Source organism: Microcaecilia unicolor, chromosome 14, assembly GCF_901765095.1.
Source record: "Microcaecilia unicolor chromosome 14, aMicUni1.1, whole genome shotgun sequence".
Classification (NCBI taxonomy): Eukaryota; Metazoa; Chordata; class Amphibia; order Gymnophiona; family Siphonopidae; genus Microcaecilia; species Microcaecilia unicolor.
Window position 1 is genome coordinate 47,202,572 of NC_044044.1, and position 15,679 is coordinate 47,218,250.

The 15,679-nt window shown below is 46.4% G+C and overlaps 1 protein-coding gene across 2 annotated transcripts in view; it reads left to right on the forward strand.

Moving 5' to 3' along the window:
• The window catches only part of PEAR1 (platelet endothelial aggregation receptor 1), a 106,689-nt gene that overhangs the window by 40,134 nt on the left and 50,876 nt on the right, over positions 1-15,679 (forward strand). Inside the window, exon 1 of one of the 2 annotated variants that reach the window (XM_030187965.1) lies at positions 9,572-9,646. The exons of the other annotated variant lie outside the window; for it this stretch is intronic. Within the exon in view, the coding sequence (XP_030043825.1) occupies positions 9,588-9,646 (59 nt within the window). The 5' untranslated portion in view covers positions 9,572-9,587. Of the gene's footprint in view, positions 1-9,571; positions 9,647-15,679 lie in introns of those variants that run through there. 2 annotated transcript variants of the gene reach the window in all.

Sequence of the window (15,679 nt, forward strand, 5' to 3'; positions counted from 1 at the left end):
AGGATTAAAATTTTATAAAGTAACAAAAATTTAAAAAAACCTAAATTTTGACAGATGGAGAAATGAATGCTTTCCCCTCACGTTTTCAAATATTTCAGAATGCATGATAATGTGGTCACTATGGATTCTGCAGAAATTCATATAGCTATCCCCCGCCCCGGGCTATGATTGCTGCTTCTGCCACAGCCCAGCCCCAGCTGAATGGGGAGGAGCTAAGCTAAGGCAGGAATCAAACCCAAGTCCCTCCACACGGCAATGCACACAACTGCCCTGGAGCTAGGAGAGAGACTATTTGGCCAGTCCTGATTTTAAACTCAAATCCCAAAACCGTGTAGTATGTGAAGTCCATGATTCTATCCATTGAAATCAGTGCAGCAGGTCCCATAATGCACCAGGATGAAGTTGGCAGAAATCCAGGACCGGCCGAAAAGTCTCCCTCCTGGAATGGGTATCTTGGCAGCTCTGCTACAGGAGCGGATAGTGGGATGGGAAGTTGTGAGCTGTATTCTGAGCAGAGGAGGCATTTAAAGAAATACACACACATGCATACATTTATTTATTATAAGGTAAAACTACCAACTGGATTCAGATTCACAGGACAAGGTTGATCCAGTCCTGGGTTTACCCCGTTGCATGCAGGGACTTGTAGTTCTGATTTCCCCAGTGTAGTACCTAAGAAAAGCCCAAACTACAAGTTCCAGCATGCACTGGGGTAAACCCAAGATTGGATCAGCCCTGTCCTCTGAACCTGGATCCAGTTGGCAGCCTAAATTTATTGGGATTTATGAATCATCGTTATAAAGAGATGTACCCAAGCCAAAACGCTGGAAGGTAAATATGTTCTTATATTCACAACAGGCCAAAAATAATATTTCCACCTTAACCTGTTATTGTGGATAGAACTAGTGTCTGACACAAGTTTTTTTTTTTTTTGTTTCAGTGATCAAACAGCTCACTGCACAAGCACTCGAGCAAGTGTCTCTGTTCCCATTCACTGGTCATAAAATAGCTCAAGAAATTAAGGGCCCTGTTTATTAAAGTGCTCTAGCGTTTTTAGTGCATGCTAAAAATTAGCACATGGGTTGGACGGCTTCCTGCAGGAAAAAGCCATAGAATGTTATTGAATGGACAAGGGAATAATACAGTATTTCTAGGATGGGCAGGACAAATTGCTTGTTCTTTTGGTCGCTGTTGGTGACAGGGTGCTGGGCTCGATGGACCCTTGGTCTGTCCCAGCATGGTGATGCTTATGTACTTATGGTTAGCGCGTGCTAATGCTTAGTGAGCACAAAAAACGCTGGCTCACCTCTAGCCCAGCTTAGTAACAAGGGTCCCAAGTAATTACTCAAAAATTTGTGAACCATAGGGATGGTATGTCGGCTGTTATGTCAGCTGAGGGGAGATATGATAAAGATCTATAAAATAATGAGTGGAGTGGAACCAGTAGATGTGAATCGTTTGTTTACTCTTTCCAAAAATACTAGAACTAGGGGGCACGCAATGAAGCTACAAAGTAGTACATTTAAAACGAATCGGAGAAAATATCTCTTCACTCGACGTGTAATTAAATTCTGGAATTCATTGCCAGAGAATGTGGTAAAAGAAGTTAGCTTAGCGGGGTTTAAAAAAGCTTTGGATGGCTTCCTAAAGGAAAAGTCCATAGACCATTATTAAGATGGACTTGGGGAAAATGCACTGCTTATTTCTAGGATAAGCAGCATAAAACGTATTGCACTGTTTTGGGATCTTGCCAGGTACTTGTGACCTGGATTGGCCACTGTTGGAAACAGGATGCTGGGCTTGATGGACCTTCGGTCTGTCCCAGTATGGCAACACTTATGTAAGTCCAACAAACCTCACTGGCAAGACATACAGCTCTATTCTTAACTGAATATTATCAAAAAGCACCATCAGTCTGGCACAAGTTGATTAACATAGCTCTAATTTATACACTCAGTGGCCCTTTTAATAAAGGGGGTGCTGTGCGGCAACCTGGAACTACCATCGGCCCAACGTAAGTGCCAGTCGTAGTTCCGCCCTCGGCACTCGCCATTTCCGGTGCTAGAGGAAATGTGGTGAAAATGTTTCCGTAGGGGGTTACCCGGGCGGCATCGAACGCTGCTGTGTTACCGTTGAGTGAGCGCAAGAGCCCTTACTGCCACCTGAATGGGTGGTGGTAAATGCTCCCCCCCCCCCCCCCCCGAAATGGCCACATGGAAAGTGCAAACTTACTGCGTGGCCATTTCATTTTGGCCTATTTTCACCCGCTGAGGTAAAAGGGACCTTGGCGTGTGGCAAAAATGGCAGGGCCCTTTTTACCGCAGCTTAGTAAAAGGGCCCCTCAGTCTATTGTGAATTATTATTATTACTAGAAAAAAAGGCCCGTTTTTCAGCGCAATGAAACGGGCGCTAGCAAGGTTCTATAATGGTAGCGGCCCCCTCCCTCCGTCCCTCCGAGCTGCTTGCCTGCCTCCATGTGACCGTCGGACGTTGTTCATGGTTCGCTGTGTGTGGGGAGGGTTTTTTTTTTTTTGCTGCGCCTCCGTGCCTGTGCTATTTCCGTTTCGGCCCTCGAGTGTCATTGCTCCGCCCTCGACATCATCACGTTTTGACGCGAGGGCGGTGCAGACACTCAGGGGCACACCGGATATCTCGGGCGCCTCAACTTCCGTGGAGGTTTCATTAGAACGTTGGGGTTGCCTTTTATATAGAAATTATTTGTTACACTTGTATCCCACATTTTCCCACATATTTGCAGGCTCAATGTGGCTTACATAATACCATGAAGGCATTCGCCAAATCCGGTACGGGATAGGTACAAAATGTTGTATTGGGATAGGGAAGATAAGATTCAATCAAGTTGGGTTGAGGTAAAAGAGTTCATTAATGTCCAATACGATCGTTAATAGTGAAGTGTTGCAGGGCTGAGTCATTTAAGTTGGGTCATTCGGATATGCCCTTCCGAATAGGTGAGTCTTTAATGACTTTCTGAATTTTAGGTAATCATAAGTTGTTTTTACCACTTGTGGCAATGCGTTCCATGGGCATGCGCCTATGTAAGAGAAGTTGGACGCATGGGTTATCTTGTATTTTAGTCCTTTGCAATTTGGGTAATGGAGATTCAGGTAAGACCGTGATGAACTGGTACTATTTCTAATTAATTTACTTACAGAATGCTACGTTCCAGGCTCCACTGAATGAGTCCCTGGTTCTATCCACAATAGTACTGTGAGGTGTAGATATTTTATTTATTTGTTACATTTGTATCCCACATTTCTCCACCTATTTGTAGGCTCAATGTGGCTTACGTAGTACCGGAGAGGCCTTTGCAGGCTCCGGTGTGAACAAATACAGGATGATGTTGTGGTAAGATCAAGTTCATGTGGCACAGCTACTACTACTACTACTACTATTACTATTTAGCATTTCTATAGCGCTACAAGGCATACGCAGCGCTGCACAAACATAGAAGAAAGACAGTCCCTGCTCAAAGAGCTTACAATCTAATCAGGACAGACAGGACAAATAAGGGAAAAGGACAAAGAGTAGCAAGATTCCGTGCAGAATCTCAAAGAGTAGCAAGATTCCGGAGTCCCACTGTAGCAACATTCTGTGCAGAATCCCAAAGAGCAGCAAGATTCCGGAATCTCAAAGACTACTACTACTACTTATTACTACTACTACTACTATTTAGCATTTCTATAGCGCTACAAGGCGTACGCAGCGCTGCACAAACATAGAAGAAAGACAGTCCCTGCTCAGAGAGCTTACAATCTAATAGACAAAAAATAAATAAAGTAAGCAAATCAAATCAATTAATGTGAACGGGAAGGAAGAGAGGAGGGTAGGTGGAGGCAAGTGGTTACAAGTGGTTACGAGTCAAAAGCAATGTTAAAGAGGTGGGCTTTCAGTCTAGATTTAAAGGTGGCCAAGGATGGGGCAAGACGTTACATTAGGGAATCGGAGAATGGAAGAGTTGTGTTATGATCATTATGTGCCTTAGTTTGGTCGTGTTGCTGAGGTTAGTCATTTAAAAACTAACCTATTTAAGAAGGCATACCCTACCGATCCAACCTAGTGATTTCTGGAAGTTTAGGTGGTCGTACGTCGTTTTCAAGGCTTTAGGTAATGCGTTCCACAGTTGTGTGCTTATGTAGGAAAAACTGGATGCGTAAGTTGATTTGCATTTAAGTCCTTTGCAGCTTGGGTAATGTAGATTCAGATAAGTTCGTGTTGATACGGATGTATTTCTAATTGGTAAGTCGACCAAGTCTGTCATGTAGCTCGGGGCTTCTCCGTAGATGATTTTGTGAACCAGGGTGCAGATTTTGAAGGCAATGCGTTCTTTGATTGGGAGCCAGTGTAGTTTTTCATGGAGGGGTTTGCGCTTTCACGGAGGGGTTTTAAATATCAGCACCGAATTTACGTAAAATACAGTGACCTCTAGTAACTATGGGAGTTATTCTAGGAGTGGGTATCTCCTTTTAGGTGGTTCCAAGTGCATTGTGCCATCTATTTGTGGTTACAATAAGGGACGTAGCCAGACTTCGGCAGGAGGGGGGTCCAGACTAGAGCCCGAGGGGAGGGGGCACATTTTAGCCTCCCCCGGAGCCGCCGACCCCCCCCCTGCCATTGCCGACCCCCCCCCCCCCCCCGCCTCCACCACCACCAACTTTGACCCCCCCCCCCCCGCCGACGACCCTCTCGACCCCCCCTCCCGCAGCCAACCCTCCCCTGCCATCGTCTACCTTTCCTGGGAACCCAACCCCCGCCAGCCGAGGTCCTCTTCTTCCTTCGTTCCGTTTCTGAGTCTGACGTCCTGGCCCACACACAGGTACACATTGACTGCAGAAATTTGGGCATGAACGCAGTCTCGTGTGCAGGAGTACATCTCTATGGAACAGTCCAATATTTCTCCCTCCCAAAAGCTGACCCAAAAGAAACTGCCTACCAGAGTCTGCTTGGAGCTGCTGGATGTCCCAAAATCAAGCATTGGATTCAATAGATGGCAGAATGGAATTCTGCCAAAATGTAAAACCCTCATATGTTCCTAGCAAACCCTGCTGGATCTGATTAGTGGAGTCAACAGCCAAACTGTGTGAAATTTGTTTTGGACACAAAAGAGATCTTTTAATGAAGTCAAAGCAGGAGGAGGGAAGTGCTCAGCTACCCATTTACTGTAAGAAATGCAGCCGGGACTTTCTCAACAAGTCTGTCCCTTCCCTGGGACAGGAAGGAGCCTTTTGACTAATGACTTCTTAAATTCGATGAGACCAATAGTGAACAGCTTGCAAGTGGATTTGGTCCCAGGAGAAGAGTAAAGTAATGTTTTAAATAAGTCTCATCACTGGTGTTGGGCCTGGAGAAAACAAGATTAGTTTGGCAGCCTGTGATCCCTTGAATCAGAACAATGTAAAGGAATATCCATGGAGGATGCTGGACATGGGTTACTGAGGCTACCAAAGCCCCTGCTCCAGATGTGCCGTTCAGAAAAGGAACGTTGGTGTTTTCAGACACTGATGCCCAGTATTCTCTCTGGAAATTCATGCATTGATTCCAGCCAAGGTACCAGGTCTGCAAAGATTCACATCTTAAGAAGGAGACTGCTCAGATTCTCTCTCCAAAATATGTCTGGTGATTCGCTTGCTGGTAAAATCATATTTTCAAAAGCAAAATGTGTGAAGGAGTGGCCTAGTGGTTAGGGTGGTGGACTTTGGTCCTGGGGAACTGAGGAACTGAGTTTGATTCCCACTTTAGGCACAGGCAGCGCCTTGTGACTCTGGGCGAGTCACTTAACCCTCCATTGCCCCACGTAAGCCGCATTGAGCCTGCTATTAGTGGGAAAGCGCGGGGTACAAATGTAACAAAAATAAAATAGATACTATTGGAGATTCTACATGGAATGTTGCTACTATTGGAGATTCTACATGGAATGTTGCTATTCCACTAGCAACATTCCATGTAGAAGCCTGCACGGCCACATTAGTGATCTGCAAGGGCCGACGTCTACATGGAATGTTGCTAGTGGAATAGCAACATTCCATGTAGAATCTCAAATAGTAGCAACAGTGGAGGAGTGGCCTAGTGGTTAGGGTGGTGGACTTTGGTCCTGAGGAACTGAGTTTGATTCCCACTTCAGGCACAGGCAGCTCCTTGTGACTCTGGGCGAGTCACTTAACCCTCCATTGCCCCATGTAAGCCGCATTGAGCCTGCTATTAGTGGGAAAGCGCGGGGTACAAATGTAACAAAAATAAAATAGATACTATTGGAGATTTTACATGGAATATTAATGTTGCTATTCCACTAGCAACATTCCATGTAGAAGCCTGCCCTTGCAGATCAGCTGCGCAGGCTTCTGCTTCTGTGAGTCTGACGTCCTGCACGTACGTGCAGGACGTCAGACTCATAGAAACAGAAGCCTGCGTGGCCGTGTTGCTGATGTGCAAGGGCAGGCTTCTAGATGGAATGTTGCTAGTGGAGGAGTAGCCTAGTGGTTAGTGCAGTGGAACATTGAATGTTGCTACTATTGGAGATTCTACACGGAATGTGGAGGAGTGGCCTAGTGGTTAGGGTGCTGGACTTTGGTCCTGGGGAACTGAGGAACTGAGTTCAATTCCCACTTCAGGCACAGGCAGCTCCTTGTGACTCTGGGCAAGTCACTTAACCCTCCATTGCCCCATGTAAGCCGCATTGAGCCTCCCATGAGTGGGAAAGCGCGGGGTACAAATGTAATTAAAAAAAAATCCCACCATCCCTCTAGTTCTGTGCCAAAAACTGGAGAATTGTAATGTTGTCATTACCTGATGTGACATAGGTGTTACTCCGGAACATTTGAGCTATTAAAATATCGAGCTTCCGGAAGATACTAACGTGTTATGTGTTTCCTAGGGAAACGTGATTTTCATCTTGATCGGCTTGTCTAAGGAGAGGATTTATAAAATTTTATAAATAAATCATCAATAAATAAATAAAATAGCTGGATGGTATTGTTCCTGTTGCCCTGCCAGAAAGACGCTTCTTGGTGGATCCTACCACATGGCTGAAGTACAACAGGGATAGGTGGTAGGGAGTTAAAATGTGGAGTGAAACGGAAAGACAGTCAGTGGAGACTCATTTACCAACAGAGGCTGGTTCCAATCGAGCTGAAAATCTTAAAAGGAGAAGGAAAAGTCCACCAGTTCTTTTTTTTTTTTTTAATTTTTGCAGTTTTACAATATATTTCAAGAACACACTCTTGATTATGAGTAGTGTTAACAAAGATGAAGTTCAGGAAATTATAGAAAACATAATTCTTACACTCAAGTCCACTATTAAATGGATCCAAGATTTCAAAATACAGGAAGCATTATAAACAAAAAGAGAAAACCCACAATAGGTTTTAGTAAGGGACAGAAATAATAATTAATTAAACGCTTTCGGATCTTTGAGAGGTTATGAGCGATGACAATTGTGAGGGTTCCGTGAACACATACTTAATTGAATTAATTCGAATTATACATTTACAAGGAAATCGTAAATAAAATATTCCCCCCAAGTTGTCCACCAGTTCTAAATAGGGGAGATTCTCAATCAGAAATACGCTATTGATGACCTGTATCAGCGTTCAGACTACAGGTCTGGGAAGGGGGTACTGCTCCCTAGAAAAATACTAGTGTCTTACATACTCTAATATGCCAGTTTTGGGGGCCTGGGCAGTGAAATGGGGTGGGCACTGAGGCCATTGCCCAATCGATACTTTGCTCAACATAGCATCAATGACTAGAGAGCTTCAGGGATTTATTTATTTATTTATTTGTAGCATTTATACCCCGCTCTTTCCCGTTCAGTGCGGCTTACAATGTACAGTACAAAGTATCACAGAGATTATGGCTTACAATGTATGGTATAAAATATAGCAGAGATAACACAATTGTATAGAGTGGGACAAGAGGAAGAGATGTGGGGGGAGGGATTACTGTAAGGGTGGTGTTAGTGGTGCGCGTTGGTTCGTGAGTTATGTTGGGTGATTTGGATAGGCTTGTTTGAAGAGGTAAGTTTTCAGCAGCTTTCGGAAGGGTAGGTGTTCATTGGTTGTTCGGATGTGTCTTGGTATTGCGTTCCAGAGTTGGCTGCCTGTAACGGAGAAGTTGGATACGTAATAGGTTTTGTATTTGAAACCTTTGCAATTGGGAAGGTGAAGGTTGAGATATGTTCGAGAAGATTTGGATCCGTTCCTTGCTGGAAGGTCGATCAAACTGGTCATGTAACTTTGATCCACAAGATCTTCCATGGAGAAGTTCCAAGTGTGGACTTTGAAATTTATTCGTTCATTGATAGGGAGCCAGTGGAGTTTTTCACGGAGTGGTGTTGCACTTTTAAATCGTGATTTGCCAAAAATGAGTCTGGCTGCTGTGTTTTGGGCGGTTTGAAGTTTTTTCAGGATTTGGGCTTTGCAACCAATGAAGATACTGTTGCAGTAATTGGCGTGGGTGAGTACTGTGGATTGTACCAGATTGCGGAAAGTTTTGGAGGGGAGGAATGGTTTGATTCTTTTCAGTACCTACCTCATATTGAACATTTTTTTCGTTATGGCTTTTGCGTGAGTTTCTAGAGTTAGGTGGTTGTCTAGCGTTACTCCTAGGATTTTTAGTTTGTCGAATATTGGGATTGTAACATCTGGGGTGATCAGGGTGGTAGGGAGACGAGTGGAGTGTTGTGATGAGAAGATTAAACATTGAGTTTTTTCTTTGTTCAGTTTCATTTTGAAGGCGTTAGCCCAGGAGGCTAGAATGTTCATGCCAGTGATTATTTTCTTTAAGATTTCATCAAGGTTAGATTGGAAAGGGATGAATATGGTGATGTCGTCAGCATAGATGAAGGGGTTTAGACCAGATTTGGATAGGGATTTAGCCAGAGGAATCATCATAAGGTTGAAGAGGATTGGGGATAGAGGCAATCCTTGAGGGACTCCGCATTTTGATGACCATGCAGACGATATTGTTGAGGTTGATTTGACTTGATAGGATCTGGTGGTGATGAAGCTTTTTATCCACTTAATGATGTTTCCGCCGAGGTTGGTTTATTTGGTCCCTGCAGCCAGCAGGGTTTTCTTCTGCTTTGTCTCTCTTTTGCTGGAGTCTCACTCATTTTCAGCAACGAAGGCTCTGTCTCATCTAGGACTCAGCAAAAATTAGAAAGAAACGGGGGGGAGGAGAGTGAAATGTGTCAAAAAGGAGAAAACTCTCACAGCCTCTATAGCCTTGAGTCTGAAAACATGTCCAAGTGTACTAACATTTGCAAGGGTTTTGTTAGCCAAGTATTTCTGTCTGCCCACGCACTGATCCTCTCAGGAGGAAGGTAAACAGCCCTTGTTGATTAAAACCTTCTTTATCACCGGGACCTTACAAGAGTTGGAGAAATGGCCGGAGTGTGCTGCAGCTGCAGCCCGCTGAGTTCCAGTGTAGGAGGCAGCCAAGACGAATGGCGGAGGTGGAGGGAGAGGCAAGGAGTGGTTTTACTGCTGAGAGGGTAAATCTAAGAACAGAGGAAATCTCCTGGGGCAAAGGCACCTCCAATGCAAAACAGCTTGAATCTGAACTGTGCGCCGATGGCTGAGTGCACGGCTTCTAATGCAAACCTAAAACCCAGCTTTTGCTCTCTGATGCAGTAAGTTAATTATATAGTAACATAGTAACATAGTAGATGACGGCAGAAAAAGACCTGCACGGTCCATCCAGTCTGCCCAACAAGACAACTCATGTGTGCTACTTTTGTGTATACCCTACTTTGATTTGTACCTGTGCTCTTCAGGGCACAGACCGTATCAGTCTGCCCAGCACTAGCCCCACCTCCCAACCTCCAGTCCCACCTCCCACCACCGGCTCTGGCATAGACCGTATAAGTCTGCTAAGCACTATCCCTGCCACCCAACCTCCAGTCCCACCTCCCACCACTGGCTCTGGCACAGACCGTATAAGTCTGCCCAGCACTATCCCTGCCACCCAACCTCCAGTCCCACCTCCCACCACTGGCTCTGGCACAGACCGTATAAGTCTGCCCTGCATTATTCCCGCCTCCCAACCTCCAGCCCCCCCCTCCCACTACCGGCTCTGCTATCCAATCTCGGTTAAGCTCCTGAGGATCCTATATGCAAATTAAAAGCATGCTGAACTTGTACGCTACTCAGGAAGACCATACCAGATGCATATCAGGGCCGCTGAGAGACTGCCGCCGCCGTCCCCCCAATCTCTATCACTGTCGCCTCCCTCTCCTGCTCCCAGGCCACCGGTGCTGCAGTCCCCGGTCTCACCTGCCCGCCCTCGGCTCCGTCGATAGCCCCCCTCCATCCGCCACCATGACCGGGCCCCCTACATTCAAATCAGCAGGGCCTCACCTCCATGTAAAAGCGGCAGACCGCCTTCCTTCGGGCCTTCCCTCACTGTGTCCCGCCCTCGTCACTTCCTGTTTCCACGAGGGTGGGGCACGTGAGACTGTGCTTAGGGACCATGGGCGTAGTTTGACAGTTTCATTTGGGGGGGCAAAGGGTGGGGTGTGTCTCTCTCCTGCCGCTGCTGCCCCCCCCCCCCCCCGGAGTCTTCCAGTGGCGCCCGGTATCACCCTCCCCTTTCTTCCAATCCCCCAAGCCACCGGCAGCCTCAGCAAAAGAAGCATGTACGCTGCTTTAGACCTGCCCCGGAGGCCCTTCTCTCTCCTACAGCTTCCCGCCTGCACGGACTGGGAAACGCTGTGGTTGTACTGGGGTGTGTCCTCTTTAAACCTTTCTGTCTGTTATTCCCTTCCCCCGCCGCAACTCCACATACCTTGGCTGGCGAGGGTTTCCAAGCCCCACCAGCAGACTCCTTCCTTGAGCACGGTTCTCCACCACATTGTCTGCCCTGCAGCTACTTTTCCATTCATGTCTGCTCCTCCCCAGTTTCTAAGGGGGCGCCTGGCACCATCAGGAGCAGGAGAGAGACAGACCCCGGCGCCAGGCCCCCCTTGGAAGCCGGGCCTCGGGGAATCTTGTCCCCCTGTCCCTCACTCTCAGCTGCCCTTTTGCCGCAGCTCGGTAAAAAGGGCCCTGAATTACAACTTTTTGGCGTCATGCACTGCTCAGTTTACAAATTTGAATTAAAAGGTGCCGAAAAAATTAACAGATAGCAAAAAAAAAAAGTGCAAATCTGGAAAACTCTTGAAGATTTTCCGTCCCATAATAATTCTCCTTGACATTTTCATTTTCAGTTCCTCTGAGCTTTTTATTTTACCGTGTAATCCTTCCTTCTGAGAATTATCCGTTTATACATCAGTTATTACCAGTGCGGTTTTTTTCTAGCGAAAAAGGTGCCGGTACTCAAATGCCAGGCCACCCTTTAGGGATGAGGTGATCACTGAGAGACCCACCCCACAATAGCCAGGACCCCTGCAACTAGTCACAGAATCTATGACGAGGCAGAATTGGCATGTAGAGCCTGAGCTCTTTCATTAAAACTTGGGGACCATGGGCCAATTTTAGCAGACAATGGAAAAGGTGCCGGTACTCAGTACCCCCAAGTATCCCCTCAAGAAAAGACCTGGTTATTACCTTTCTGATGGCATAAATTGTTTAATTTCAATTTCGATTGTTAGTCAATTATGTTCTACATATTAAAGTTTGCAATAAAATGTTTAAACTAAATAAAAAATCCCATCCCACACAGGATGCAGAGAGCAAACACACATCAGTTCTTTCAACATGTGGTCTCGCTTTCAGCTGGAAGAGATCTTGAGACTCTTGTAAAACAGGGTGGATTGGAATGGCCTTTGTGCGACTCTCCACCCCACCCCACCCCCAACCACACATCAATTTCGGCTTGTCAGGCTGGGGGGTCTGGGGGAGGGGTTCACCAGTAATCTTACACCCACACAAAAATGGAACAATACCTTGGCACATTTTCTGCTGGCGTTTGCATCTTCTGGTTGACCCATAGGACCCATCAATGGATTATTTAGCCCTGCACATGTCATGTAGCCTCTCTAAGGGCTGTCAATCTACTTTGACATTTTGGGGGGGGGGGGGGGGAGGAAAGCCCAGGCAATTACTACAGTGAAAGTTTTGAAGAACATGCTAATTTTTTGGCAAATTTATGCATATCGAAAAAATTCACTTTTCAACCACAGGGCATCTCTGTGCTGCCAGATAGCTGTTTTCAGGCATAGAGTTGCCTATTTATTTTCCAATACCAGGAACAAACATGGGGCCCTGTTTACTAAGCCGCAGTAAGGGTTTACTCTTTCAAAAAGTACAAAGACTAGAAAGTTATTCCCAAAACTGTCCTGGGAGAATCCCATCTAGACAGGTCTTCAGAATTTCCGCAATGAATATGCATGACATTGTTTTGCATATAATGGAGGCAGTACATACATAGTACCATAGTAACATAGTTGGTGACGGCAGAGAAAGACCTGCACGGTCCATCCAGTCTGCCGAACAAGATAAACTCATATGTGCTACCTTTTGTGTATACCTGACCTTGATTAGTATCTGCCGTCCTCACGGCACAGACCGTAGAAGTCTGCCCAGCACTAGCCCCGCCTCCCAACCACCAGCCCCGACGCCCACCACCGGCTCTGCCACCCAATCTCCGCTAACCATACAAAACGATCTTGTGCATATTCATTGGGGAAATCCCGAAAACCTGACTAGGTGGCGGCAGGGTTGGCCCAAGACAATCTGCTGCCTGAGGCTGACAATGAGCCGCCGCCCCACCTCCTCCACTGCCGCCCTTCCCCGAAATGACCTTTTCCCTGATTTTCTTGTTTTTCAGAAGAACATGACGGCAGCAACTCCCATAGGCTGCCCCGCCACCAGTCCTGCCCCTTCTTTCTACTGCTGGCGGCCCGCCTCTCTGACATAATTTCCTGTTTCCTTGGAGGCGGGCATCTGCAGTAGAGAGAAGGGGCCTGGACCGGCGGCAGGGCAGCCTATGGGAGTCGCTGCCACGCCTTCTTTTGAAAAACAAGAAAAGAAAAAAGATAATTTGGGGGAAGGGGATTTGGGAGGGAAGGGTGGGGGTGATGCTGCCTCATAAGAGTGCTGCCTGAGGCCCCCTCCTCAGGTGGCCTAATAGTGGGGCCGCCATTGGCCATGAAGACCTCAGGTTGGACACCCCTGGTTTAGACAAATTCTGGCAGGAAAATTCCATAAACCATTATTAAGGTAGACTTGGGGAAAGCCACTATTTATCCCTGAGACTGGTAGGTGGAATCTTGCTACTGTTTGGGATTCTGCTAATACATTTGACATGGATTGTCCACTGCTGGAAACAAGATACTGGGCTAGATGGACCCTTGATCTGACCAAATAGGGGAACTCTTAAAATGTTCTCTTATTCCATAGCAATTCAATTCAGATAGGGTTGGAGTGTTGGAACTGACAGGTCTGTTCGGCATGTGGTCTGGAACAGTTATGAATCTGACGCTGTTTAACTCTTATTTTAGCTCCCATTACTGAGCTCGAAGATGGGGAGAGGGGCGAACAGGTATCACCTAGACAAGTAGTCTGATTGTTTGGATGCCTCACTAGGATAAAATAAAGCATTCTAGGTTCACAGGGACCCTGGGACAAGGAAAGCTCCTAACTGCCGGTGAGGAGTCCAGAGTTGAGTTTCTGTTGGATTATCCATATTATGGAGACCTCCCCCCCCCTCCCCTCCTTGAGAAAGCTGTTTTGACTGCTAGAAAGATGGCACTGAAGAGTTTCCTCCAGATGTCATCCCACTCAACCCCACCTTTAGGTAGAATCCGCTGCACCTAATCCATGCCAGCCAGATATGTGTGTCTGACTTCTTCTAAACCTCCCATGATGGAGATCCCACCACCTCCCTGGAGAACTTGTTCCACTAGTGACTGACAACCTTCGGATCCTGATAGTTCTTAATTTTTCACCTCAGTCTCCACTGCTTTACTTAGTGAGATCTTGGCACGTCATGGGGCCTATCTTCCTCCAACACACTGAGGAGTGGCATAGGGAAAGAAGTGCCCCTCTGTTGTGTTTGAGGCGGGAGATCCTGGCTGTAATTTAAGTCCAGGGCTCATCACTGGAAGGTTTGAAACATTTACTGTACAAAATTATTGTTATGCTAGTAAGCCAGTCTGAGTCTCCACACATTGATGTAGAAAAACTCTTTTCCCTAGTGCAGAAGGAGAACGATCAATCCCTGGCTTTGTTCTAGCCCTGCATTATGTATCTGAAAAAGTGTTATTACAGAGATGGACTTTCTCCTGTATTTTCAAGTTCTTTTTGAAAGCTGAGGTCAAAACAAGCACAGTATCTCAACAACGGTCTTAAGCAGAATCAGCTAAAATGCTGGAGGTTTGGAGAAAATGCTTCATTGCCAACAGGGTGGAAAACAGCATTTTAACTGAATTTATGCATGCGTTGGAGTTTGGGACGTAATCTACTTAGATTTCAGCAAAGCTTTTGACACGGTTCCTCACAGGAGGCTCTTAAATAAACTAGATGGGCTGAAGATAGGTCCCGAAGTGGTGAACTGGATTAGGAACTGGTTGACGGACAGAGACGACAGAGGGTGGTGGTAAATGGAGTTCGCTTGCAGGAGGGAAAGGTGAGTAGTGGAGTGCCTCAGGGATCGGTGCTGGGGCCGATTCTGTTCAATATATTTGTGAGTGACATTGCCGAAGGGTTAGAAGGTAAAGTTTGCCTATTTGCGGATGATACTAAGATTTGCAACAGAGTGGACACCCGGGAGGGAGTGGAAAGCATGAAAAGGGATCTGAGGAAGCTAGAAGAATGGTCTAAGGTTTTGCAATTAAAATTCAATGCGAATAAATGCAAACTGATGCATTTAGGGAGTAGAAACCCACGAGAGCCTTATGTGTTAGGCGGTGAGAGTCTGATAGGTACTGAGGGGGAGAGGGATCTTGGGGTGATAGTATCCGAGGATCTGAAGGCGACGAAACAGTGTGACAAGGCGGTGGCCGTAGCGAGAAGGTTGCTAGGCTGTATAGAGAGAGGTGTGATCAGCAGAAGAAAGGAAGTGTTGATGCCCCTGTACAAGTCGTTGGTGAGGCTCCACCTGGAGTATTGTGTTCAGTTTTGGAGGCCGTACCTTGCGAAGGATATTAAAAAAATGGAAGCGGTGCAAAGAAAAGCTACAAGAATGGTATGGGATTTGCGTTCCAAGACGTATGAGCAGAGACTTGCTGACCTGAACATGTATACCCTGGAGGAAAGGAGGAACAGGGGTGATATGATACAGACGTTCAAATACTTGAAAGGTATTAATCCGCAAAAAAATATTTTCTGGAGATGGGAAGGCGGTAGAACGAGAGGACATGAAATGAGATTGAAGGGGGGCAGACTCAAAAAAGATGTCAGGAAGTATTTTTTCTCGGAGAGGGTGGTGGATGCTTGGAATGCCCTCCCGCGGGAGGTGGTGGAGATGAAAACGGTAACGGAATTTAAACATGCGTGGGATATACATAAAGGAATCCTGTGCAGTAGGAATGGATCCTCAGAAGCTTGGGTGGCGGAGCAGGTGGGGGAAGAGAGGTTGGTGGTTGGGAGGCGAGGATAGTGGAGGGCAGACTTATACGGTCTGTGCCAGAGCCGGTGATGGGAGGCGGGACTGGTGGTTGGGAGGCGGGAAATACTGCTGGGCAGACTTGGACGGTCTGTGCCCTGAAAAAGGTAAGTACAAA